This window comes from Sabethes cyaneus, chromosome 2 (assembly GCF_943734655.1).
Source record: "Sabethes cyaneus chromosome 2, idSabCyanKW18_F2, whole genome shotgun sequence".
NCBI lineage: Eukaryota > Metazoa > Arthropoda > Insecta > Diptera > Culicidae > Sabethes > Sabethes cyaneus.
In genome coordinates this window covers 77,276,448-77,301,195 of record NC_071354.1, presented here as the reverse complement: position 1 = coordinate 77,301,195, position 24,748 = coordinate 77,276,448, and the positions used below count along the sequence as shown (strand labels likewise).

The window sequence follows — 24,748 nt, the reverse complement described above, 5'->3', positions numbered from 1 at the left end:
ATCAATCCCTTTTATGTTTGCTACATCTAAGCTAAGGTTCTAGTGCTTTAGACTAATAACTAGATTTCGGCTATTAGATACCGGTATAACATAATGAAACAAGATCCAAGCATTTCAAAATAATTTTTCATGTAAATTTTTCTTTTCGCTTTTTACAGGTTTCATAGAAAACTTAAGAGATATTCCCGCGAAAAGTAAAAGAAACTATTCTAGTGTATACTTTAATTTTATAGAATTTTCAATTCAGTTCCAAAAAAAATAGGGTGAAAAAAACCTACAATTTCAAAGGAATTTTAGAGCTCCAACGTTATAGAGAATACGAAAAGAAAACTGCCGAGATTTAAATCGAGGTGTGAGTTTTATGAAAATTAATATAAGTTCAGGGCGGGATCAAATTTAACATAATATAAAAATTCGGGTTCGGATCGGGTTTTGGTTTGGCCGAAAAAAAAAATTCGGGTTCGGGTCGGGTTCTGGTTTGACTAAAAATAAAATTTCGGGTTCGGGTCGGGCTCGGGTATGACAGAAAATAAAAATTCGGGTTCGGGTCGGGTCCGGGTTTGACAGCAAAAAAATTTTCGGGCCCGGGTCGGGTTCGGGCTTGGAAAATATGAAACCCGACCATCTCTAGTGGGCAACGCACCGCAGAAATCACCACTGTCTAGGTTTTTTTTGTTTTCCTAGCGACAGCGCCAGCGGCAGCGAATAAGGAGAGGATCACCTATGCGAAAGGGTACTTTCAACGAAAAAGTTTCCGTGAAATGGTACATTCCTCTTAAAGTTTTTCGCGAAATGGTATTCAGCGAAATGTTGTACAACCACGGCGAATATTGCTATCCGCTTTCTTGCAAATTTGTATATTAAACTAAACAGGCAATCAGCATATCTGGCATTTTACACTGCACGTTGTTGTATATTAGCTTTTTGACTGCATAGGTGTTGTAAATTGGCATCCAAAATTGTATTCAAATTCTTTGTGTCGGTAATTAGCTGCAAATTAGCATTGTAAGAAGGTTAGCAGTAAAGTAGCTGTATATTTTGCCAAAACAGCATTTAAGTAGCATTTAAGGCGACTTAAATGCTTATTGGCTTGCGTTTGAATAGCATTGGTGATGCTTATTGGTTACCTGGGATGCTTTCATAGTTACGTAACTGCCAAAATGAATCATCTAAGGTTGAACTCCTCAGAAACTTGCAAAACTCGAGATTATGACAAAGATCATCCGAGATTCATGAATTATGTACAACACAGTTTAATTTGTGGTAATACGAAGTTTGTCGGGTCAGCTAGTATATTGATATTTGTCCAGCAGCGTAAACTAGCTCAACTTGCAAGGGAAGCAAGCCGACTAAAATCCTGGCTTTGAGCGTTAGCTGTTAACCGGATACTAGCGAACATAAGACATCGTCGGGGCAAGTCTTGCTCGAGGGACAAGACACTGTTGAAAATATATTACTTTTCCCTATGGAAATATTTTTTCAACCTTAATATATTTACCGTTCCTACCATAATATAACCTAAAGCTCTATAAAGGTATACATTTATAGGACTTTAATAGGGAATGATATATTAATATATGATAATATTATGAAGTGTCTTACCACTCGGTCTTGCGCTACTCTGGCATACGAGGTAAAACTGCTACTCGAGAAAGAGGAGTTGGATTCATACTGAGTCTAGAGGCACATGCGGCCCTGATGAAGTGGGAACCGCTAAATGAAAGAATATTCATGCCCAGATTTAGAATCCGGTTAGAAACCTGGAATACGCTTGCGTGTAGAACATGTTCGACCTTCAACATCGAGAGAAGAAACTTGAGTGTCGCTGCGACGTCACGCTACGACAATGGATCGGCATCAAGAACGCCCAGTTACGAAACCCTCGGCGAAGTGCGCGGTGGACGGAGGGAATAGATTTCGGATGAAACTTGGAGGACGATCAGCGAGCGAAGAAAGTCGAAAGCCGGCATTAAGCGAGCACAAACCAAAACGGCTAAGACAGCTACCCGTCAATGATACGCCGAACTAGAGGTTTGTTAAACGAGCTTGTATGCGGGACAAGAGAGTTTGGACTTGCTCCCTAGCCGAAAAAGGAGTAACCGTCGCCACCAATGGTGATATCCGTTTGTTGTACGATATTTCTCACCGTCTTAGTGGTGCCAGGATGACTACCAAGATGCCACTAAAAGACAAAGCTGGTTAGCTACTGACTAACCGTACAGAACAGCTTATGTGATGGACTGAACATTTTCAACAACTCGTTCGAGTTTCCAATGACAGATTCGAGTCTTATCCAACCCTATGAGGGTTACTGCTGGTGTGAGACGTCACGGAAAAACGCTGTAGAAAATTACCCATTGGGTATTTTCTCTTGAAAATTTGGATAAAAGTTGTTTAGAGTATATTGTTTACACTGTGTTTTTCGAAAATTGGAAAAATGGCGTCACCCGAAAAGCAACGTCGCGAATTGATTTTGCGCAAGCACCTGGAAAAGCAACAACCGGAAGGAGAAATGCGGTCAGAATTGATGTTCTATTAGTGAACAGGATCGCAAGCGTGTCGTGAAAGCATTTAAGCGGATCTTCGGTCAGGGATGTATCCAAAAAGTTGAATCTGTTCAAGTCTTTCGTTCAGAGAGCCAAGGACCGGGAGGGAACTGAAACTTACATTGTTGCTTGGGTTCTGTGTTGAAGCAACACGAGGACAGTACGATCTTCTGGCCAGATAGAGCTTAGTGTCACTATTCAAAGAATGTCCTGGAGTGGTACGAAGCCAACGGGGTCACTTTCGTACCCAAGGACATGAATTCCGTCAACGCACCGGAACTAAGGCCCATCGAAAACTACTGGGCAATTAAGAAATAAGCACTACGGAAGCATACCAAGAGGTTAAATCTGAGGTAGACATGAAAAAAGTGGGTTTCCGTACAGAAGAAGCTGCAGCCAATACCTTATGAGTGTAGTTAAGCCTAAGGTGCGAGCATACGGTTATAGTATTGAAGTTGAATGAAATAAATGTGCCAAAAGCTTACTAATGGGTTATATTTTATTGTCTGAAAGGTCGGATTGGTTTAAAAGGCACGAAGGTTGGATTGGTCGTGATTACGTCAAAGTCCAAATACCTGTAAACAGGAGAGACCGACCGCGATAGAGCTCACAAAGGCAATACAGTTGTAATCGATGGGGATGAGTTCGAGGTGGTAGATAAACTAGTTTACCGCGGGTCATTGGCGACGTCGGATTACAACTGCGGCAGAGAAATCCGCAGACGTATTCTTGACGGAAGTCGTGTTTACTACGGGCTCCACAAGACCCTAAGATTTGGTCAATTCTACAGCCGAACTAAGCATATCATACACTCTTAAATGATACTACCTGTAAATAGGTCGGATTTAGTTAAAGCTAGGTTGAAACTACTCAAAATGCCCTTAAAGTGTACAAACTCAAACTTTGGGTAAAAATTTCAACCAATTTTGGCTACTTGCTATCGATAATTGATTTATTCTCTATGACAAATAACGCAATTTTAAGTTCCTACTACCAATTTTTTGGTTGAAAAACTACTCAAAATCTGAGTTTGTACACTTTAAGGGCATTATGAGTAGTTTCAACCTAACTTTAACTAAATCCGACCAATTTACAGGTAGAATCATTTAAGAGTGTACATAAAACGATAATAAGAAGGGTAGCTCTATACGGACAAGTGACGTGCGGTAGGGTGTGTAAGGGTTGTGTCTGGAAGAGAAAGCTGACCCACGAGTTGGCGCAACTCTACGGTAAACCCAGTATCCAGAAAGTCGTCAAAGCTGGGATGGTACAACAGGCGTGACATGTTCTGAGAATCCCAGACAACAACCCCGCAAAATTGGTGTTCGCTCCGGAGTCGGTTTTCTCGGCTGTTCGCTCCATTAATCTTCAGCTGTTTTGCGCTCGTCGAAGAATTACTTTCACCTGTGAACCACCTGGCTCTTATTTGTGATCAGGTTACCTTATTTGTAATCAGGTTACCCGTTTTGTCTTTAAACATACCAGATTCTGGTGCGTCACCGTTACGTGACTAATTCGCCTTCTCATAGAACTTGCATATGTCATTAGCCCGAAACAGTTTTTCTAGTTCCCTAAAATCACTCTCCTTCTGTCTCTGTTCTCTTCTAGTCAAGATGCCTTTCACAGAACAGAAGTGCAAGTAGAAATCCAAACACGTACATGCCACTTTCTACCGATACTAGCGAACCTGACGGTAGCGAGTCACCTTTTCCCACGAAAACACACGAACGCATATGAATGCACACGAAAGCATGTGAAATCTGCTATGCGATTGGCAGCGAGCGTTCTGCTTATTTTGCTGTTATTCGCTTCTATGCGAAAACTTCCCTAAAGAAAACTAAAAACAAAAAAGCCTCTAGACTAATCTCAAGTTTTTAGTCTTGACCTTGAAATGCGGTCATACATGTATATTAATATTTTTTGAAACGATGGTTCTACAATTGATGAAGGGACGGTAGGGAAAGAAATGAAAATTTTTGGTGAAGGTGGGGAAGAGCGGAAAGGAAGGGGGGGGGGTATTGGTAGCTATGCTTGACAAGTAGTCATTTTGACTCCTACCTTTTGTCCAATACTGGAAGGTGCATGAGTCGAACCAAGCTGTAATCTGAGATGACAACCTGAATGGGTGTTGTGGGTTCGAATCCGGTTGTAATCTCAGATTACAGCTTGGTTCGACTCATGCACCTTCCAGTATTGGACAAAAGGTAGGAGTCAAAATGACTACTTGTCAAGCATAGCTACCAATACCCCCCCCCCCCCCCCCTTCCTTTCCGCTCTTCCCCACCTTCACCAAAAATTTTCATTTCTTTCCCTACCGTCCCTTCATCAATTGTAGAACCATCGTTTCAAAAAATATTAATTAAAAAAGCCTCTGTTACCAGTTTTGATCGCCAAATCGTTCGGACTTCCATTTCTATTCTGTGTGCCTTTGGTGGAAAAGCTTCCTCGATTGGATTCGAGATAAGACACTGGTTTAACTGTTGTCGCATATTCGAATTTCGACTGAAGTGCAACTGTTAGACTCAATTGGGCTGTAGCATTAGCCTAGCAATTGTACTGTAGTCTAACAGCTGAAGGTCAAAGAAAACGTAATGTAGCACATAGGCGCTCTAATGTACGATAGAACATGAATTGTTTACAAACAAAATAAATAGCAGTGAGCCCAGGTGGTTCCCTTAGGGCACACCTCGTTCTATACATCCACTGGATCAGATACCTAAAAACTCCATTTCTTGTCTGGAAAGGCAAGATCGTACTATGTTCTATTGAGGGACTATGCATTGATGAATAAATGGCATCAACATGTTATCGGCCAGCAAGCACGCTAATCAACGAGGAAACGTATGCCTGATGTCGTCTATCCACAAATCCGTGCTGCCATTCGGGAATGTTGTATTGAGTTAACGAGGAATGCGTATTATAAAGCAATTATTAGCTAAAAACCAATTTGGCTACGCCGAGAATAGGTTAAGCAGCTGCGGCAAATTATTCACATATTCAAGCATTACCTGCCATCCTAATCTCGATTGCAAATTGTGCTGAAAATTATAATTTTTGTGCACGTTGTTTTCTCGAATGAGTTAACACCGGCTACCGTGATTATACTATCGGGGATAGTCGATGACATAAAATAATGCAACAAATTATGAAACATCGAAGACAGGAGAGTTTAACGGGCACATTGTTAAGTCATTTCTAAATTAATTTCACAAATTGAGGTATTGCACCTAACATGCTCAAAAAAAATTCGACGCCTTATGATGTGCAATTGAATCTGCTTTGTGACAAAATCAGTCTTATCATTTCAATCACTGACGATAATCAATCAATAAGATTTTACCTCTTATCCTGTGAATTAATAGGAAATCACTTATTCTAAACTAAACTAAACTAAACTAAATAACTTCTTCTGATTTACACACTGCAATTTTATATTTTGGTTTATGCCGGCGCTAATGCGTACTCTATTAGTGGGATACTTTCGTAATAATGACCACGGCAGGGCTCCTGTATCACCGGTTGCTGAGCGTAACACTATGAAATGCGATAACGATACCGAAATTAGAGCTACTTGCAGCTATTCTAGGTAATCAGCGGCTAAATGCATATGCTTTATGCAAACTAAATATTTTTATGGACCAACTCAGGCACGGTGGGGGCGTGCATGAAATTTACGTAGCGTGGTGATACCAATTACATTTCCGTTTGCGTAACGTCCTGACTGCAACCAACGAGAGCAAAAGGCGACGATTGTCTTTTAAAACGAATAATGTAAACCGATCGAAGTGAAGACCTGAACTTAACTGCATTCATTATACCGGTAGTCCTGCGTGTTCGTTCCTAGATTTAGTCGTAACTAACATTGAATCTTCCATAATATACTATACCACCGAACGCTATCAGTGCATGTCTCTAATCAAATTAAGACGATTAAGCCATTGGAAAAGATTGCTCCAAATAGAGACCATATGTTTATCGCGATTTATCGCGAAAATCAAGAGAAACGACTAAAAGAATCAATAGCGCGAGGGAAACTGCTGCCAGATGAAAGACCACCCTGCTGTATGGAAATCGAACACATTGCACACGGTGGACACATATATGCAGCTAGCCCCAAATGGTGCTCTACCTCTGAATTTCGCTAGAATGTTTGATAATTAACAGCAAAGTGCTGAAGATTTTTAATTGTATCTGAACACAAGGCGTAAAAAAATTAACTGGTTTTTAATTACACCCCGTACCGTAGTGCCGGTCAGCAATCAGCATAGATCCAAGGTGAATAGTGTTCTTTCAAATAATTTAATCTTGGGCTATTCGTCGCTACATTCATAAACGGGCAGACAGAAAGTTGGCAAGTTACCTTCGATCTGGTCGAGTTATCTAGCACGATGGGCCCCTCTGTTTCAGGTACCGGTAAGGCGAACAGTTTATCCTGCTCGTGGTGGACTACGCGAATCACGAGACTCCTAACCGGACACGGTATCATCTGACACCTACCGCTTTTGTAATTTTGAACCTGAAAGTTCAACGCATCTGCCCTGCAATTGCTAGGTTTTTGCATTGACTAGGCATAACTTCTTTGGAAGTTTCCTTCTTACTCCACATCTAGTATGGAGTCAAAATCCCAAAAAGATCACTGGTTTTATTCTTCTTCTTCTTCTTCTTCTTCTTCTTCTTCTTCTTCTTCTTCTTCTTCTTCTTCTTCTTCTTCTTCTTCTTCTTCTTCTTCTTCTTCTTCTTCTTCTTCTTCTTCTTCTTATTCTTCTTCTTCTTCTTCTTCTTCTTCTTCTTCTTCTTCTTCTTCTTCTTCTTAGGTGGCTTGCCGTCCTAAGACAAAGCCTGTTGAACAAAGTTTCTCCATGTAACTCGGTTGAGGGCTACCGCTCTCCAATTCCTCGGACACCGAGTACTCTCCACCAGATCTCGCTCCACCTGGTCTAACCATCTTGCTCGCTGCGCTCCTGGTCGTCTTGTTCCTACCGGATTTGAGGCGAACAGCATCTTTGCAGGGTAGTTGTCCGGCATTCTTGCAACATGCCCTGCCCATCGTATCCGCCCAGCTTTAGCCACCTTCTGGATACTGGGTTCGCCATGGAGCTGTGCGAGTTCATGGTTCATCCTCCGCCTCCATACTCCGTTTTCCTGTACACCGCTGAAGATCGTTCTTAGCACTCGTCGTTTGAAAACTCCGAGCACTCGCAGGTCCTCCTCGAGCATTGTCCATGTTTCATGCCCGTAGAGAACAACCGGTCTAATAAGCGTCTTGTACAGGGTGCACTTTGTACGGGGACTTAGTCTGCTTAACCACAATTGCTTGTGGAGCCCATAGTAAGCACGACTTCCGCTGATAATACGCCTCCGAATCTCACGGCTGGTATCATTGTCCGCCGTTACCAGTGAGCCAAGGTAGACAAATTCATCGACTACCTCAAACTCATCGCCGTCGATCAATATACTACTGCCCAAGCGGTGTCGTTCGGCCTCGGTTCCGCTGGCCAGCATGTACTTTGTTTTAGACGTATTTACCTTTAATCCAATCTTTTCTGCTTCGCGCTTTAGTCTGGTGTACTGTTCAGCCACCGCCGCAGATGTTCTGCCGATAATATCCATGTCATCGGCAAAGCAGACGAATTGACTAGATTTGTTAAAAATCGTGCCCCGCGTGTTAATATCCGCTCGGTTCATAACACCTTGTAGCGCTATGTTGAACAGCAGGCATGAAAGGCTATCGCCTTGACGAAGCCCTCTGTGTGATTCGAACGAACTTGACAATCCACCCGAAATCCGAACACAGCACTGTGTACCATCCATCGTAGATTTAATCAGTTTGATGAGCTTCCTGGGGAAGCTGGTCTCGTCCATGATTTTCCATAGCTCTTTCCAGTCGATGGTATCATATGCGGCTTTGAAGTCAACGAATAAATGATGCGTGGGAACTCTGTATTCATGGCCCTTTTAGAGGATTTGCCGCAGTGTAAATATATGACCCGCTGTAGACCGACCTTCGACGAAGCCGGTTTGATAAGCTCCCACAAATCTATTCGCAATTGGTGATAGACGGCGGAAAATGATTTGGGACAGCACTTTATAGGCGGCATTGAGAATGGTGATCGCTAGATAGTTCTCACAGTCCAACTTGTCGCCCTTTTTATAGATCGGGCAGATAACCCCATCTTTCGACTCCTCCGGTAGCTGTTCCGTATACCAAATTCTCACAATTAGTCGGTGCAGACAAACGGCCAACTTCTCTGGTCCCATTTTAATAAGCTCCGCTCCGATGCCATCTTTTCCAGCTGACTTGTTGTTCTTTAGCTGCGTGATGGCCTCCTTAACTTCGCCTATCGTTGGGGCTGGCACCTCTTCCCCGTTTGTTGCACCTTCGAAATCGCTTTCCCCGCCGCCATGGCCTGGGCACCGTTCAGGTGTTCGTCGAAGTGCTGCTTCCACCTATCGGTCACCTCACGATCGTCCGTCAGAATACTGCCAGTCTTATCCCAACACATTTCGGCTCGTGGCACAAAGCCTTTGCGGGATTCGTTCACCGTCCGTAGAACTTTTGCGTTTCCTGAGAACGATGCAGCTGCTCCAACTCTGCATATTCCTGCTCTTCCAGATAGCGCTTTTTCTCCCGAAAGATTTAGTTTCGCTGCATCTTCTTCTGTTTGTGTCTTTCCACGTTCTGTCGTGTGGCACTACGCATCTTGGCCGCCCGCGCAGCGTTCTCTTAATCCATCACCCTCCTACATTCATCGTCAAACCAATCGTTCCGCTGATTCCGGGCCACATGCCCGATGGAGCTCTCCGCTACACTGCTGATGGCTGTTTTGATAGTGATCCAACAGTCCTCGCGAGGGGCTTCGTCCAGCTCGTCCTCTTCCGGCAGTGGAGCTTCGAAGGAATGCGCGTAGCTTGTGGCGACGTCTGGCTGCTTCAGCCGCGCGAGATCTAACCGAGGCTGGCGTAGGTACCGAATGTTGTTCACAACGGAGAGTCTTGGGCGCATCTTAACCATCACTAGGTAGTGGTCCGAGTCAACATTAGCGCTTCGATAGGATCTGACGTCGATAATGTCTGAGAAGTGCCGACTGTCGATCTGTGATTCTGTCTGATTTGGTGACCTCCAGGTGTACTTATGGTGGATTCTGTGCTGGAAAAAGGTACTACGTACGGCCATATTCTTGGAGGCGGCAAAGTCGATAAGTCTTACGCCCATTTCATTGGTCCGTTGGTGTGCACTGAACCTTCCAATCACCGGTTTGTATTCCTCCTCCTGGCCGACCTGAGCATTGAAATCCCCGATGACGATCTTGATATCATGTTTCGGGCAGCGGTCGTATTCACTCTCCAACTGCGCGTAGAACTCATCCTTGTCGTCATCGGTACTTCTGAGTTGGTTTGAATGGCCATCCTACATCTCTGTGCCAATTTTTAAAAAAATCGATCGACAAATTTCTGGGTTACGCCCTTTTGAAGTTTTAAAGGCCAGATTGCTCATATAAAGCAAATAAAAATCTTCAAAGACACTTCCAAAATGAACGTAAATCACAGCCGGTATTGATTTTTTTTTTGCAACATATACCCATTGGCGACCATTTTAAGAGTTTTACGCTGTATTGGGACTAACCGAAAATGTTCCGGATTAAGTTATCGCTATGGGAATTGGCCCGTATCGAACATGAACAATGACTTATCATGCGACACCTCAAATTACGCCAGAATTTAAAAACTAGATCAATCAAAGTCAGATCAACCACTTAGCGTCACGTTGGTTATATCTGGACAAGTCCGGGGACTTCCGGGAACACCCAGACAAGTGGCCAGTTTCATCCATGAACAAAAAATTATCGTGCGACACCTTAAATCACACTAGAATTCAATAACTAGATTAATGGAAGCCAAATCTGCTACCTAGGGTCAGGTTTGGTCATATCTGGACATGTTTGGCGTCTCCGGGCACCGTTAGGGAAGTCAATAACACAATGCGGTACTTTTTTAATAATAAAGACATGTTCGGGATTGGCCATTGCGCTTCTAGGTACTCAATTTGGCTTACTTGGATCCAATTTAAAAGTTTCAGTGTGATTGAAGGTATCGTATGATGAGTTTTTGTTCATGTTCGAAACTGGTAATTACCTAGGGGTTTCCGGAGTACCCCAAACATGTCCAGATATGACCAAACTTGACCTTAGATAGCAGATTGGGGTTCGATTAATCTAGTTATTGAATTCTAGTGTGATTTAAGGTATCGCATCATAAGTTGCTGTTCATGGACGAATCTGGCCACTTGACTAGGTGTTCCCGGAAGTCCCCGGAACTTGTCCAGATATAACCAACGTGGCGCTAGGTAGTTGATCTGACTTTGATTGATCTAGTTTTCAAATTCTGGCGTAATTTGAGGTTTCGCATGATAAATATTGGTTCATGCTCGATACTGGCCATTTCCAGCGATAACTTAAAGCGAAACATTTCCGGTTAGTCCCAATAGAGCGTAAAACTCTTAAAATGGTCCCCAATGGGTATATGTTGCTTAAAAAATCAATACCGGTTCATTTTGGAAGTGTCTATGAAGATTTTCATTTACTTTATATGAGCAATCTGGCCTTTAAAACTTCAAAAGGGCGTAACTCAAAAATTCATCGATCGATTTTTTTAAAAATTGGCTCAGAGGTGTAGGATGGCAATACATACCAACTGGCATTTTCTGTTTAAATGGCCTATTTTATTTTTTAATAACGGTATTTTGAACACCGTGGCTTATATTGAAGAATCGGCCCTTGGTTCTCAACCTGCACATTCGAGGATTGATTGGCCACCACCCAATCACCCGTTTCCGCATCTCGCCCATCACTATGAAAGCTGTACCCAGCTCGTGTGTGTTGCCGCAGCTCTGGTAGATGGTATGTCCATCTCTGAACGTACGAACCGTTGCGCTCTTCCAGCACACTTCCTGCGGCTCTACGACGTCGAACTTGCGACTCTTCAATACGTCGGAGAGCACTCGAGTGCTCCCTTGGAAGTTGAGAGATCGGCAGTTCCACGTCCCGAGTTTCCAATCCATAGTCCTTTTTCGTCGCGTTGGTCTATTCCGATTGTTCCAGTAAGAATTTATTTGTTCTTCGTTCCGTGCTTTAGTATTTTTCGTGGTGACGGCTTGCAAAGCCTGCTACACCAACCCCCTGTTTCGCCGGAGGGCCAACGAAGCTCGAATGAGCCCTCCTTTCCTGTCAGCATACGACCTTGGCTTCCACCGGGGTTGGTTACCCGATCTCCACCAAGGTTGCTCGTATCCCGGCTGGTACCACGAGGAGGTAGGAATAGGAGTTGCTGAATAAGAGGCTATTAACCACTGTAGGGTCTATTTTATGCCTACACGTGCACAAGGCACCGACGGTACGCATTATTCAGCCGTTTACCAGCCGGTTTTATTAATCATACAGTACCAAATTTGGGCGCAGGATTACAGTAATCTAGCTCAACTCCATCAATGGGTATGAGCCGTCCGTAAACCGTAAAAACACAAAAAAATGGTGAGTTCGTGCAGCATAACGAATGTCAAAGGAAATCGAAGCAATAGCTGTCGCTCTCGATTCATAATCCTCCGCCACTCTCCGCTTTCTATTTTCACTTGGCCCAAAATCGCCTGCAGCGTTTTCCGCTGCAATATGGTAACTCCGTCTTCTCCGTCCACAGTCCATAAATCTATAATGAACCAGTCCCTTCGATTCTACATTCTGATCAAATTTAGCATTGGTGTCTCTGTCACCTCATCAATCGCATATCAGCTTCTCTTCTGTTTCCGGTGCCGGAGCAGTTGCTGAAAAAGTTGTCTTCAAGCTCGTGAGAAACAATAATGGACATTGGAATAGATTTGGAAGCATATTTTGAAGGTGGTGCTGCTGGGGCAGTAGTAGGTATATTGATCGACGGCGATGAGTTTGAGGTACACACTTAAATAAAAGCACCGAGCTCGGCAAAATTTTGCCAAACTCTCAACAGCCGACCGTTCGGTAAATTTTTTTATGTTTCCAAACGATACTAAAGATCCCCAAACGTCAATATACACCATCGACATTTTTACCGAATGTTCGACTGTTGAGATTTCGGCAAAATTTTGCCGGACTCGGTGCTATTTTTTAAATGTGTAGTCGGTGAATTTGTCTACCTTGGCTCACTGGTAAAGGTGGACAATGATACCAGCCGTGAGATTCGGAGGCGTATTATCAGCGGAACCGGAAGTCGTGCTTACTATGGGCTTCACAAGCAATTACGGTCGAGCAGACCAAGTCCCTGTACAAAATGTACCCTGTACAAGACGCTATATAGATCGGTTGTTCTCTACGGGCATGAAACATGAACAGTGCTGCGACCAGGGATGCCAGGTGATTTTTTGAAAAGTCTTCACGAACCAAGGAAAAATGTCTTCATTTGTCTTCCTTTGGCTTTCCGCCCATTTAAACTGCATTGTGAAGACATGTCTTCACATGTCTTCAAGCGAAGACATTTCACTTTTGACGTAGGACTACGTCTTACGGCAAGTTTTGAGATAGGGTGTCATTCCAAAAAATCGAAAAATGCGAGCGTCACGAAAAATGAAAGGTTTTGAACGCTAATAGCTCAGCGGTTTTCCGATCGATTTTCAATATTCTTGCACCAATCGATCGGTAAATCTTCTAAGAATTGACCCCAATGAAGAAAAGTATGGATTCTTGATGTTGAACTATTGAAAAATTGAAAATAATGAACCTATGTTTTACCAGAATTCTCGCTTCGTGATTGGTTGGAAGATTCTTTGCGATGATTTAAACCTATACCAATTTGATATCTGTGCTTGGGAAGTACGCCAAAACAAGTGACAGTCTCCTCATTTCAACAAGATTTCTTAACACCGCGGTTAAACCTAGACCATTTTGATGTCCTTGCTTGGGAAGTACGCCAGAAAAAGTGACAGAGCCCCCTCGTGCTAACAGATTTCTTACGAACGCGATTAAACCTAGTCCAATTTGATGTCTGTGTTAGGGAAGTGTGCCAGAAAAAATTACATAAGTTCGTTGTCCAACAGATCGCAAATTCTTTACTACGAGACGATTAAACCTCGGCGAATTTGATATCTGTGTTGGAAAAATGTGCTACAGCTGTAGTGTTCGGTTATAATACGACTCTGTATGAATACGCATGCTTGCCGATGCCGTTTCATTAGAAGTGTAGTGAAAAGATGTGCTGTTGATAAAATACGATTGAATTGGTAAAATCCCTTCAACGTGGGAGACCATGGATAATAAAAACAATCTTTAATTTCAGTAAGGTAGCAGGAAAGCAATAGTTTGTGTTCTTGATTTTGTTAAATTGTTTTCAAATGCACAATATTTTGAGAATCGAACGGATGCAATGTTACTACTTTGATAAATGTTACATACAACGCATGTAGCTTGTATATATGTTGCATATAGCATGTATACATGAAGAATCGAATGATTACAAGCATGAATACATGCTACTATCACTACTAAAAGACTTACGTAGTCCTGCGTCACCTATATATGCGGTCGTGTCTTGTACACAACCCCTCTGATTTTTTGTCTTGAAAATGTCTTCAAAATGAAGACAATGTCTTCACTTCTGGCATCTCTGGCTGCGACAATGAAATCTGCGATTTTTTGACATTTCGTCCCTCTCTCTAATGCTGTTCTATTTTGTATGGTGGGTTACTGGCGTGAACACACATCGATATATACCCCTCCCTCAGGAGGGTTTCTTAGGTGTTTCACAAAGTCTGGCCTTCATGATATTGGCCCAAAATTGAAGGTTGAGAATTTTTGGTACAAACACAAACATTATGAGTGTACCAATCTAACACCCGCCATGTGATATCAGCGGGATTCCAAATCCAGCAAGCGGTTTTGGAAGCACTTGTCCTAGTAGATTTGCCCGTTGATGGTACCCATCGTGAATATGTAAGATGGCCTGCCAAAGCAAGAACTTTTGACGTAGGACTACGTCTTACGGCAAGTTTTGAGATAGGGTGTCATTCCAAAAAATCAAAAAAATGCGAGCGTCACGAAAAATGAAAGGTTTTGAGCGCTAATAGCTTAGTGGTTTCCCGATCGATTTTCAATATTCTTACACCAATCGATTGGAAAATCTTCTAAGAATTGACCCAAATGAAGAAAAGTATGGATTCTTGATGTTGAACTATTGAAAAATTGAAAATAATGAACCTATGTTTTACCAGAATTCTCGCTTCGTGATTGGTTGGAAGATTCTTTACGATGATCTAAACCTATGCCAATTTGATATCTGTGCTTGGGAAGTAAGCCAAAACAAGTGACAAAGTTTCCTCATTTCAACAACATTTCTTAACACCGCGGTTCAACCTAGACCATTTTGATGTCCTTGCTTGTGAAGTACGCCAGAGAGTGACAAAGCCCTCTCGTGCCAACAGATCTCTTACCAACGCGATTAAACCTAGTCCAATGTGATGACTGTGTTAGGGAAGTGTGCCAGAAAAAATGACACAAGTTCGTTGTCCCAACAGATCGCAAATTCTTTACTGCGTGACGATTAAACCTCGGCGAATTTGATATCTGTATTGGAAAAATATGCTACAGCTGTAGTGTTCGGTTATAATACGACTCTGTATGAATACGCATGCTTGCCGTTTCATTAGAAGTGTAGTGAAAAGATGTGCTGTTGATAAAATAGAATTGAATTGGTAAAATCCCTTCAACGTGGGAAACCATGGATAATATAAACAATCTTTAATTTCAGTAAGGTAGCAGGAAAGCAATAGTTTGTGTTCTTGATTTTGTTAAACTGTTTTCAAATGCACAATCTTTTGAGAATTGAACGTATGCAATGTTACTACTTTGATAAATGTTACATATAACGCATGTAGCATGTATATATGTTGCATGTAGCATGTATACATGAAGAATCGAATGATTACAAGCATGAATACATGCTACTATCACTACAAAGAGACTTACGTAGTCCTGCGTCACCTATATATGCGGTCGTGTCTTGTACACAACCCCTCTGATTTTTTGGTGAGTTTGTCCACCTTCTTCTTCCTTACCTCCTGGGGCAACCGTGATGTGGCAACGCAAAACTCATACCCCAGCAACTACCTAGTGTCCGTCTTGGCGTAAGTCACGTCATCTATCACGAAACTCCTTGGTCTCCTTGATTTCGTCTGCCATTCTCAATACCTTGCTGGGCTTTACTAAGTTAGCTGTCTTCGGCTTTCTGCCGCTGCCTGACCACCGCTGTGGTTTCTTTAATGAGTTCATCATCCAGATCACCGTCGAATGAAGGATTCCCTGGTTTTCTCAATCAATATGTGACTATGGGACGCAGTCGAATTTTTCACGACGGCGCAGATGACTTTTTGGGGGATTTGCTCTTGCATGATGCCATATTAGGATCAGGGCGATTTTCGAGAAAGACGCCTCCACACGACGGACCAAATTATCACCTTGCGGCAGATCCACGAAAAATTCCAACAATTCAAGTGGCAAACTAACTATTTACTTATAGACTTCAAGGTGGCACAAGAGCCAGTTAAGCGAAAGGAGTTGTGGCAGATTTGTTTGAACATGGCTTTCCATGCCCTTTGGGTGTTTGAACTGCAGCGGTGATGGATGAAAATACATACTTTTAAAATGTGACATGCAACAGCGATGTAAGTTCTGTAAAGAGCAGAAAGTCACGTAGCCGGCATATTCGTACAAAACTAGCTCTCTCTATAACACTGATTCCACCGGTGGTACTCTACGACTACGAAGGCAACAAATTAAAAGAAGGTGGGCCAGGCACATGCCTCACAGAGAAGTGGGCTAGCCACGTAGCAAGGACGTCAGATAGGCGACCAGCGAAACCGAGATTCAACAGAGATCCCGATAGATGTCGAAAACTCTAAAGCAAACCTCGAACTCAATGGATGTGCGCTGTTGACGTGGATGGAATTTCAAGGTCGACAAATTTGATTTCATGGCCGACAAATTTGAAGATTCTAAATATAAAATTTATTCGAAGATCGGATTGTTGCCGAAAAGTGTAAAATAAGTAAAATATGAGTGCAAGAATGAAAAGTATTTCACTATGGTTGCAACTCCCTTCAGAAGTAGGCGCCGTGCGCATGATAGATTAAAGAGATTTTGGTAGCTGCGTCTACCAGAAATGGGAGATAGACAATTTCGTGATTTCATCATTCAATAAAAAGTAATTATTTGTATCGTTTGTATTTTTTATTTAATTTCTATTTAGTGCTAGTCTACAGATAACGCAATAAAGTGCGTTTGTGCAAACTATGCATAGTTATGCCTGGTTCGGTTTTCCAAGAAACTGTGATTTACTGCCAATTGTGACCTGCTAAACGGTACTATTTTTCAAACAGTAACCTTCTCGTAACACAATTTTGACACTCTTCTCGATGCAAACAAATACGTATAACCTCCGGAAAAAAACTACTGCAGGAATACCAAATATTTAATTAATCGAAACAAAAAAAGCAGAGAACTTGATATTTGTCCTATAGAAATAATTTAGATGACTTGAAACATTCAAATTTTTGTTTTTAATTTTCTCGTGTAGAACGCGGTTTAAACTTTGTATCTATTGTTCAATTATTATGTATACATTCACAGAGCCAGAGTATGGAAAAGCTATAGATAATCACGGTACGACGGAGAATACCTTTATGTTCGCTCCTGGGCGTTCGCTAGGATCCTGCTGCTGTTAATACAAAAAGCTACCGAATCCGAACGCAGATCGAATACTGTCCCAATAATAGCGGCTCCAATTAGTTTTCGTTGCTTCGAATTCCGCTGCCGGAATCATCGTTTGTGTCAACTTCAGCTCCGTGTGATCCTCCTGCAACATGGAAAAACAGTGTTCTTATAAAATCTACATTTTCACTTAAACATTGAATGTTTTATTTGAACTATACAAGATACAACTCTAGCTGTTTCATGTTGACTAATCGAAAATACTGCGAAAATCTTCCTAGCAATTCTGTACAACTGAATGCTTAACTTAAAAGGCTTAAAAGCATGCTGTGAAGGGATACTTTTATTGCTCTAGGACATTCTACGTGACATTTTTATATATGAATGCTGCATTTACACTTCACCAAGCAATTTTTTACGCACTAATTTTTCAGTTAGTGTTTCAGTTAACGCCTGAGAATTGTTCAATATCATTTTTTGGCACATTTGCAATTTTCAAATAAATAATTACTTACAGAAGTGAATGGAGAAATTAATATTCTGATGAAAACTATTCTATCTCGTTTCTACCACAATTTCATGCCGACAAACTATAAGTGCATGCACTCAATAATATTTAGGAACCTATCAAATTTAGTAATACCATTCAAACTCTGTACTTACCAACTCCTCTAACTCCATCACTACATTTGAATAATGTCCTGCAGGCCATTGCTTCAACCGCCATGTTTGTGTTATTTTCTTATTAGGAACGATATCGCTATATGTTCCGCTAACATTGCCACCAAACAAGACAAACCTGAAAGTAAAAATGTTATTTCTAAAGTGAACACTTAACCTATCGAGTATCCGCTGTACGTACTCTCCTCCCTTGAAGAGATCCAACTTAACATGACCCCTGGTGAAGGCGGTTACCATGTCAGTTCGCGTAAGAGCATCGTACAGCTCATGAGCCCGACATTGAAATCGTTCTACGGTTTCTAAAGTTTTAACGTCTAGCTTAAGTCCCGTCTGCTTAGTCCCGCTAGTCACAGTCTGCAATTCGATTTTTTGCTTATTGAATCCACTGGCAAAAACAGTCTCTTTATCCGGTTTCAAGACCGGAATGCCATTCTGCTCTTCGCCTTTCTTCGGCAAAATTAGACCTTTAGCGAAGTCCCTCTTCAGCGTTTCCACATACGTGGCAAGCTGTTTCCGCAGCTTATCACGTCCGACATTGTACATGAACACTTTCAGCTTCTCCGAGGCATTGTTCGATGTGTCTACTGAAACTGTCAGTTCCACCTCATCGATATCGTTCTCCTCAGAGAGATTCGGAATAGTCACTTTTCCAGTTACATCCTCGTCGTCCACCACTCCTGCCCATTTGAGGACGATATTCCACTCGTAGAAGAATATTAGCTTTCCTTTCCGATTATTTGCGGTAGCTTCACCGTCCAATTTTTCTATATCGACAATTTTACATTCCTGTCCCGATTTACTTATGACAAAATCTTTTAACAGCAGTTTTAGTTTGTCTTGCGACCAGGGTGTTGCATTTTTCTCCGTCCAATGCCAATTGTTTACGTTCGTTGCATCTGGTCGCTCTTCGACGATCCAGCGAGGATCACCTTCACCCCATTTGGCCATCTTAGATGATGCTGTAATCGACGGACAGCTGACGAAAATTTCCAGGAGCGCTTATTTTAAGGTTATTCTTACTTCAAATCTTTTGCGATATTTTGCCGTTTTAACGAAAGGATTAAGCACACAGAAATATTAGTATAAATTTCAAAGCAATCTGGTGCCAGGGTCGACTAAATATCTCTGATTTATCTGGGCAACTCAAACTCGAAACTCACATCGAATATCGAATAAAATTTCAACAGCACCTTTCTAGATACGGAATATTTCTAGACTATTCGGCAACATTCGGGATATGGAAGATGGAACATTCGGAATCAATCCGCATACGCGACGAACTGTCAAAACACTACCGAGTTGCCAGTTTTTTTACGACCGAATATTCCATTGGATGCAGGGGTGTGAAATTTTCAAAATATTGCGGACTAAACCAAGGACTAAACACAAACTCAAGCACAAACTTGTTATAAACACCGTCCGGTGCGGATCGGCTGCTACCCGTCCAGATAGGCACCGCAACGGGTATTTTTGATAATAGAACGCACTGGCGTTACTACATATTGGCACGCTCCCCGAAAACGCAAAAACCCGTTGTCTTCGGCTAAGCACCGTACCAACAACGACTTGCATGATTTCGTTCTTTGCTTTCTTTCTTATTCGTTCATATTCAGTGTACGTGACTGAGTTGTCAGGACGTTCGGGCTCCGTTTTCTAGCCGTGCTCTCACAAGTGAAGATAGAATTAACAAAAGGGCGAATGTCGCAAGCGTAAACAAACCGAGTGAGGGTTAATTTTCCTATGCTAGTCCAGCAAAAAATAACTCTCACTCGTTTTGTTTACATTTGCGACATTCGCCCTTTTGTTAATTCTATCTAGAAGTGCCGGCTGGTGTAAGCTGGCACGGTTTCGCTCGCAAACTAAAAACCCTATATAAGTGCTTGGTGCAATACGGTAAAAACTTATGAACGGTAGCGGGTGCCTTCCACAATGCCGTGTTGGCGTTCCACACAGTGTTGCCACATGTACAGATTTATCTGGAAAAGTCAAGAGCAACATTTCAATAGGGCCCAAGTGCAAAATATAAAAAAACGGGTTTTTTGGTTATATTTAAAGCTTTTTTAAGTATCTATAATAATACCAAACATCATAGCGATTTGAAAACTTTATGAGTCTTAAAAAGCAAATTTGAAAAAGCCTTATGTGAAAACTGGCAACAAAGTTTTCATTTTGTGCTTCGGCCCTTCTGTATGAAAAAGCCTATACGCAGTTTGTGTTTTGTTTTGCATTCGGCCCTATTTTTGTTGTGGGATTTCTACGCATAGTGGCGAATAATCACTGGCCATCTCCGGTTAAGTATGTTTAGTAAGTAATAAATACACAATTTTTGAATTTCCGTTGGTAATCAATTGTTAACAGTGTAAATTAAATATCTTAGAAACAGCCAGTTCTGCAGTTGCTGCTGCGAAGATGATCCCGCCGTACAATTGCGCGAGAGACTCGACGGACGACCGAAAAAAACAATACGATGCTACCTTCATAAATAACTCGGTCATTCACAGACACGACATGTTTAGTACTTAAGCCTGCGCGGCAACAAAAATTTAAGTTACTTTTCGGCTTACACGAAAAAAGCTATTTCGCTGTATATATATATCACCTGTGGAGGAACCGGACAGAGTTCGTTAGTTGCGCTCCCGAGACATTTACTATCGCTGAACTGCCAAGGCGTGATGCACTTGCACGCTGTGGTGAGTTAGAAATGCTAAATGAATGAACTGCTGCTGCTTCACACTACCAATAGCGACTGCCGCACTGCCGCACCTCACGGGTAACACGTCCCGCTTCACAAACCTGTTCAACGGTGGCAGATTTGCCGATGAAATTAAACTCCAACTTTTCTAGTAGAAATAATAAAGCTGATCGGTGTCCCAGTTACGAATTTTTAACCTTTTCTAGCCATTGCACTTCAAAACAACGTGATAAAAAAAAGGCCAAACGCGAAACGCTGTCTAAAAACCGGCCCAACACCAAAATCATATCACCACTGACAGTAAATAAAAGCCTCATGTCAAAGGCCCCATCAACAATTGATAATCAAATCAGCCTTATGAAAAAGTCGTATTACCGAATGATCTCCGAAAACGGCCAAACGCATATTTTTGCAAATTACAAAGTAAATCAATGTTTTTTCTGCTAGTTGTTGCACTACACATTAAACTATTATGTTTTTGCATCATAATGTGACATTCAATTCTAAGCAACACTGTTTATATCAAATAAGGAGTTAAAAAATGATGCTCAAGTTTCAACATCGATTTTCTCGAAACTGTCAGTTTTGACTTCGGCCTATTTGAAATGTTGCTCTTGAAGTACAGATTTTTCCGATTTTTTTGGTACAGATTCTGTACGGTACAGATTACAGATTTTTGTCATAAAGTACAGATGGGTACAGATTTTTTTTGGGTGTCAAAACTAATTTTTTTCTTTCAGTTTTGTTACTTGAAATCAATAGAAGAGCACCTCTTGACATGAATGCAAACAAAACAAAACATGTCTGTCTTTAAGGTTATGTACCAATATCATCAAAGAAATCAGTAATTTGCGATTTTTCTATTTTTTAAAGCAAACAAACCAGGTTTCCCTATGTAACAAACCAACTTTGTGGTACAGATTTTGGTACAGATTTTTGAAAGCAAAAGTACAGATGAAAAAGATTTTTTTACCTTCCAGTACAGATGAATATGTGGCAACACTGGTTCCACATCAGCTGCTGCTCAGTAAGAATTTTTGGTTAGATGTTGTTCCACAGTCTATTGTTCATCAGGAAAGTTCTGCGGAACTAAAATTGAACCAAATATGAACTTCCAAGTTCGTTCCTTAAGTGAAATTCGAAATTTTGGTTGGTTTGGTAGATTAATATACATAAAGCTGTTTAACCCTCGTTAGACACCATTATTCGAACTCTTGGTTACTTGGGTATGGACTTTTGAAAATCGCAAAGCGAGAAAATCGGAAAGTTTGCATTGGAGTTTCCTGAAAGAGATCTTGATTTTTGACGTAGGACTACGTCTTACGGCAAAGTTTGGGATAGGGCAGCACCAACCAGCGCACAGATGTAGAATAGATAAATAACAATGAGCAACTTTGACAATGAAGTTCCCGATTCACAGAGTTGATACAGATTGTTAGCATCATGTTTACCACAATGAGTCCTGTAGAAAAACAGCGACACTGGCATTCTATATATATTGATTCTACCCAGGTAACCAATAAGCATTTCCAATGCAATTTAAATGCAAGCCAATAAGCATTTAAGTTGCCTTAAGTGCTACTTAAATGCTATTTTGGCAAAATATGCGGCTGCTTTACTGCTAGCACTCTTATAGTGCTGACAATGCTTATTAGCAGCTACTTACCGACAAGAAGAATTTAAATAGAATTGTGGATGCCAATTTACAACATCTATGCAGCCAAAAGGCTGATAAACAGCAACCTGCAGTATAAAACGCCAGGGATGCTAATAAACGATTCATTGACTGCTTATACTAGTGCTTGTTGGTTACCTGGGTACTATTATCAACAAGTTCATTAATCAAATTAGCGAAATTGACGAACGGTGGCCCATTTTGCCCCGTATGCTCATTATGCCCCTATTACCCCTATATATATATGTATACATAATGCTTGATGTTTTGAAGTAAGATTTGAGGCGCATTCATTTAAAAATAATTGAATTTTCTCAACCTGTGAACCTGCAGTTAGTCTCAACAAATGCTGCATGTAGTATGTATCCAGCTTTTTACGCGCTATAATGGTGGCCGCTATAAATTGTGTTCGTAATATGCGAACAATCTTTTTGACAACTCTGCATACATCAAATCTGGCACTCTTCTCTTGCAACACTGCCGTGCTCTTTCTTTCGTTTACGCCAAAGAAGGAGAGCAAAAATGTGCGAAATGTAAACAAAACTATTGCTCTCCTTCTTTTGCGTAAACGAAAGAAAGAGCAACACTGCTGTACAGGAGAAGAGTGCTCAGTTTTGATGGATGCAGAGTTGTCAAAAAGATTGTTTGCATATTACGAACACAATTTATAGCGTCCGCCATTATAGCGCGTAAAAAGCTGGATACATGAAGAATCACATTCTTAAATACATGCTACTATCACTACCAAAAGACTTATGTAGTCCTGCGTCACCTATAATGCGATCGTGTCTTGTTCTTGTGCACAACCCCTCTGATTTTTTTAAAAATATTGTTTTCGTTCACAAGTACATCAACTATGCTCGTCGTTTAAAAAATATAAAATTTGTGGACGTCTGCAATAAGTTGGAAAAATGCCATAGTAGTGAAATGGTACAGTATATAATAAATGCGAAACTGAACCTTGAAAAGAGTTAGGTATTTAATTTATTATTTATATTTTCTCTGGTATAGTAGGTATATCTTAATGTAGCAATCCACAAAGCAAACCTTTAAATAGCGGTTCCTCTTTCCAAATTCTGCTTAATTTCCGCCGTGTGTTCCCCATAGAATCGTTCCAGTTTCTTGTTGAATCGGGCATTCTTTTCATTGATGTAGTCGATATCGGCATCGTCGTTATGGGTCCTCCTGCGAGAGAACTTCTTTCTTTTGTCGATTTGCTGTTCCAGATCCTTGACCATCTTGTCGACCGCGGTTGGCGAATCCTTATGAAGGCCTTGAAGAACCACGTTTGGTCCCCCGTAAAAGGCATCACCATACTTTTGCTTCTGTTCTTCGTATTTTACTAAATCCCTCGGTTCCATAGCTTTTATTAATCGGTTGTACTGTCGAGCCGTTTGGGCTTCGTAATCAGAGAATCCTGGATCAGCATTCTTTTTCTTCGCCTTTAGCTTGTCAAATCGATCAGCTTCTGCAGCGGAAACTTTCATCATTTTGACGCGATTATAATCGAGACCTTTTGCTTGCGCTTGTTCTTTTGCTTTACTGTCCTCTATAAGCCAATCTGCTTGCCGTTTACGAGCCTCCCAATTGGTTGGCAGCTTCTTGCGCTCGTCCTCTGCTACGACTTCCTGATGATTAGAATTACGTGCCTCATTTCGCTGTGTGTGAAGTTTACGCAGCCGTTCCATTCGTTCAGCATGTTTTTCTGCAACACTTTTACTGGCAATTACGTCCGTGGCTGCTACACTTCCAATTTGTTCCATATTATTTGGAAAATTTGCAGAAATTTGTAGAAAAACGATTTAACTGCGATTTATTTTAATCGCCAACTTGTGAAGAAAACCAAATAACCAAACAAACAACAAATATTATTTAACCAAGGTATCTACCTACCATGCTAAATGTCATTTACCTAATATAGATAGTCTTGTGATAGACATGCAGATGTAGAATTTGTAAATTCGACAACCAATATATCTAGATAGAATTGACAAAAGGGCGAATGTCGCAAATGTAAACAAAACGGGTGAGAGTTACTTTTTGCTGGACCAGCATAGGAAAATCAACCCTCACTCGGTTTGTTTACGCTTGCGACATTCGCCCTTTTGGTAATTCTATCTTCATATGAAGATAGAATATTAACAAAAGGGCAAATGTTGCAAGCGTAAACAAACCGAGTGAGGGTTGATTTTCCTGTGCTGGTCCAGCACAAAATAATTCTCACTCGTTTTGTTTACATTTGCGACATTCGCTCTTTTGTTAATTCTATCTAGATATATCCAGCTTTCCACGAGCGATAATGGCGGATATTCAGCACAAGTGGGCACAATCTTTTGACATGCATTGGAGGAGCGTCGAGTTCGCCCTGACGGAGTTACTACACTCAAAAAATTCGAAACGTTTTATTCATGTTACAACGTGTAATCTGTTT

The 24,748-nt window shown here is 41.4% G+C and overlaps 2 protein-coding genes across 3 annotated transcripts; both read right to left on the bottom strand.

The window, feature by feature from the left end:
* Positions 1–16,782: 16,782 nt before the first annotated feature.
* LOC128734602 (activator of 90 kDa heat shock protein ATPase homolog 1) lies at positions 16,783–19,179 on the bottom strand. 2 transcript variants are annotated; one of them, XM_053828881.1, is made up of 4 exons: positions 18,971–19,179; positions 18,132–18,909; positions 17,933–18,068; positions 16,783–17,414 (listed from the first exon to the last, which is right to left on the bottom strand). In XM_053828881.1, the coding sequence occupies exons 2-4, from the start codon at positions 18,896–18,898 to the stop codon at positions 17,280–17,282; spliced, it is 1,038 nt and encodes a 345-aa protein (XP_053684856.1). In that variant the 5' UTR covers positions 18,899–18,909; positions 18,971–19,179; the 3' UTR covers positions 16,783–17,279. The 2 variants fall into 2 exon arrangements, with proteins under 2 accessions (XP_053684856.1, XP_053684855.1); XM_053828880.1 differs by having other exon boundaries at positions 18,132–19,178.
* Positions 19,180–23,295: 4,116 nt separating this feature from the next.
* LOC128737435 (pre-mRNA-splicing factor Syf2) lies at positions 23,296–24,133 on the bottom strand. Its single transcript, XM_053832070.1, has one exon. The coding sequence runs from the start codon at positions 24,078–24,080 to the stop codon at positions 23,367–23,369; it is 714 nt and encodes a 237-aa protein (XP_053688045.1). The 5' UTR covers positions 24,081–24,133; the 3' UTR covers positions 23,296–23,366.
* Between the last annotated feature and the right edge of the window lie 615 nt (positions 24,134–24,748).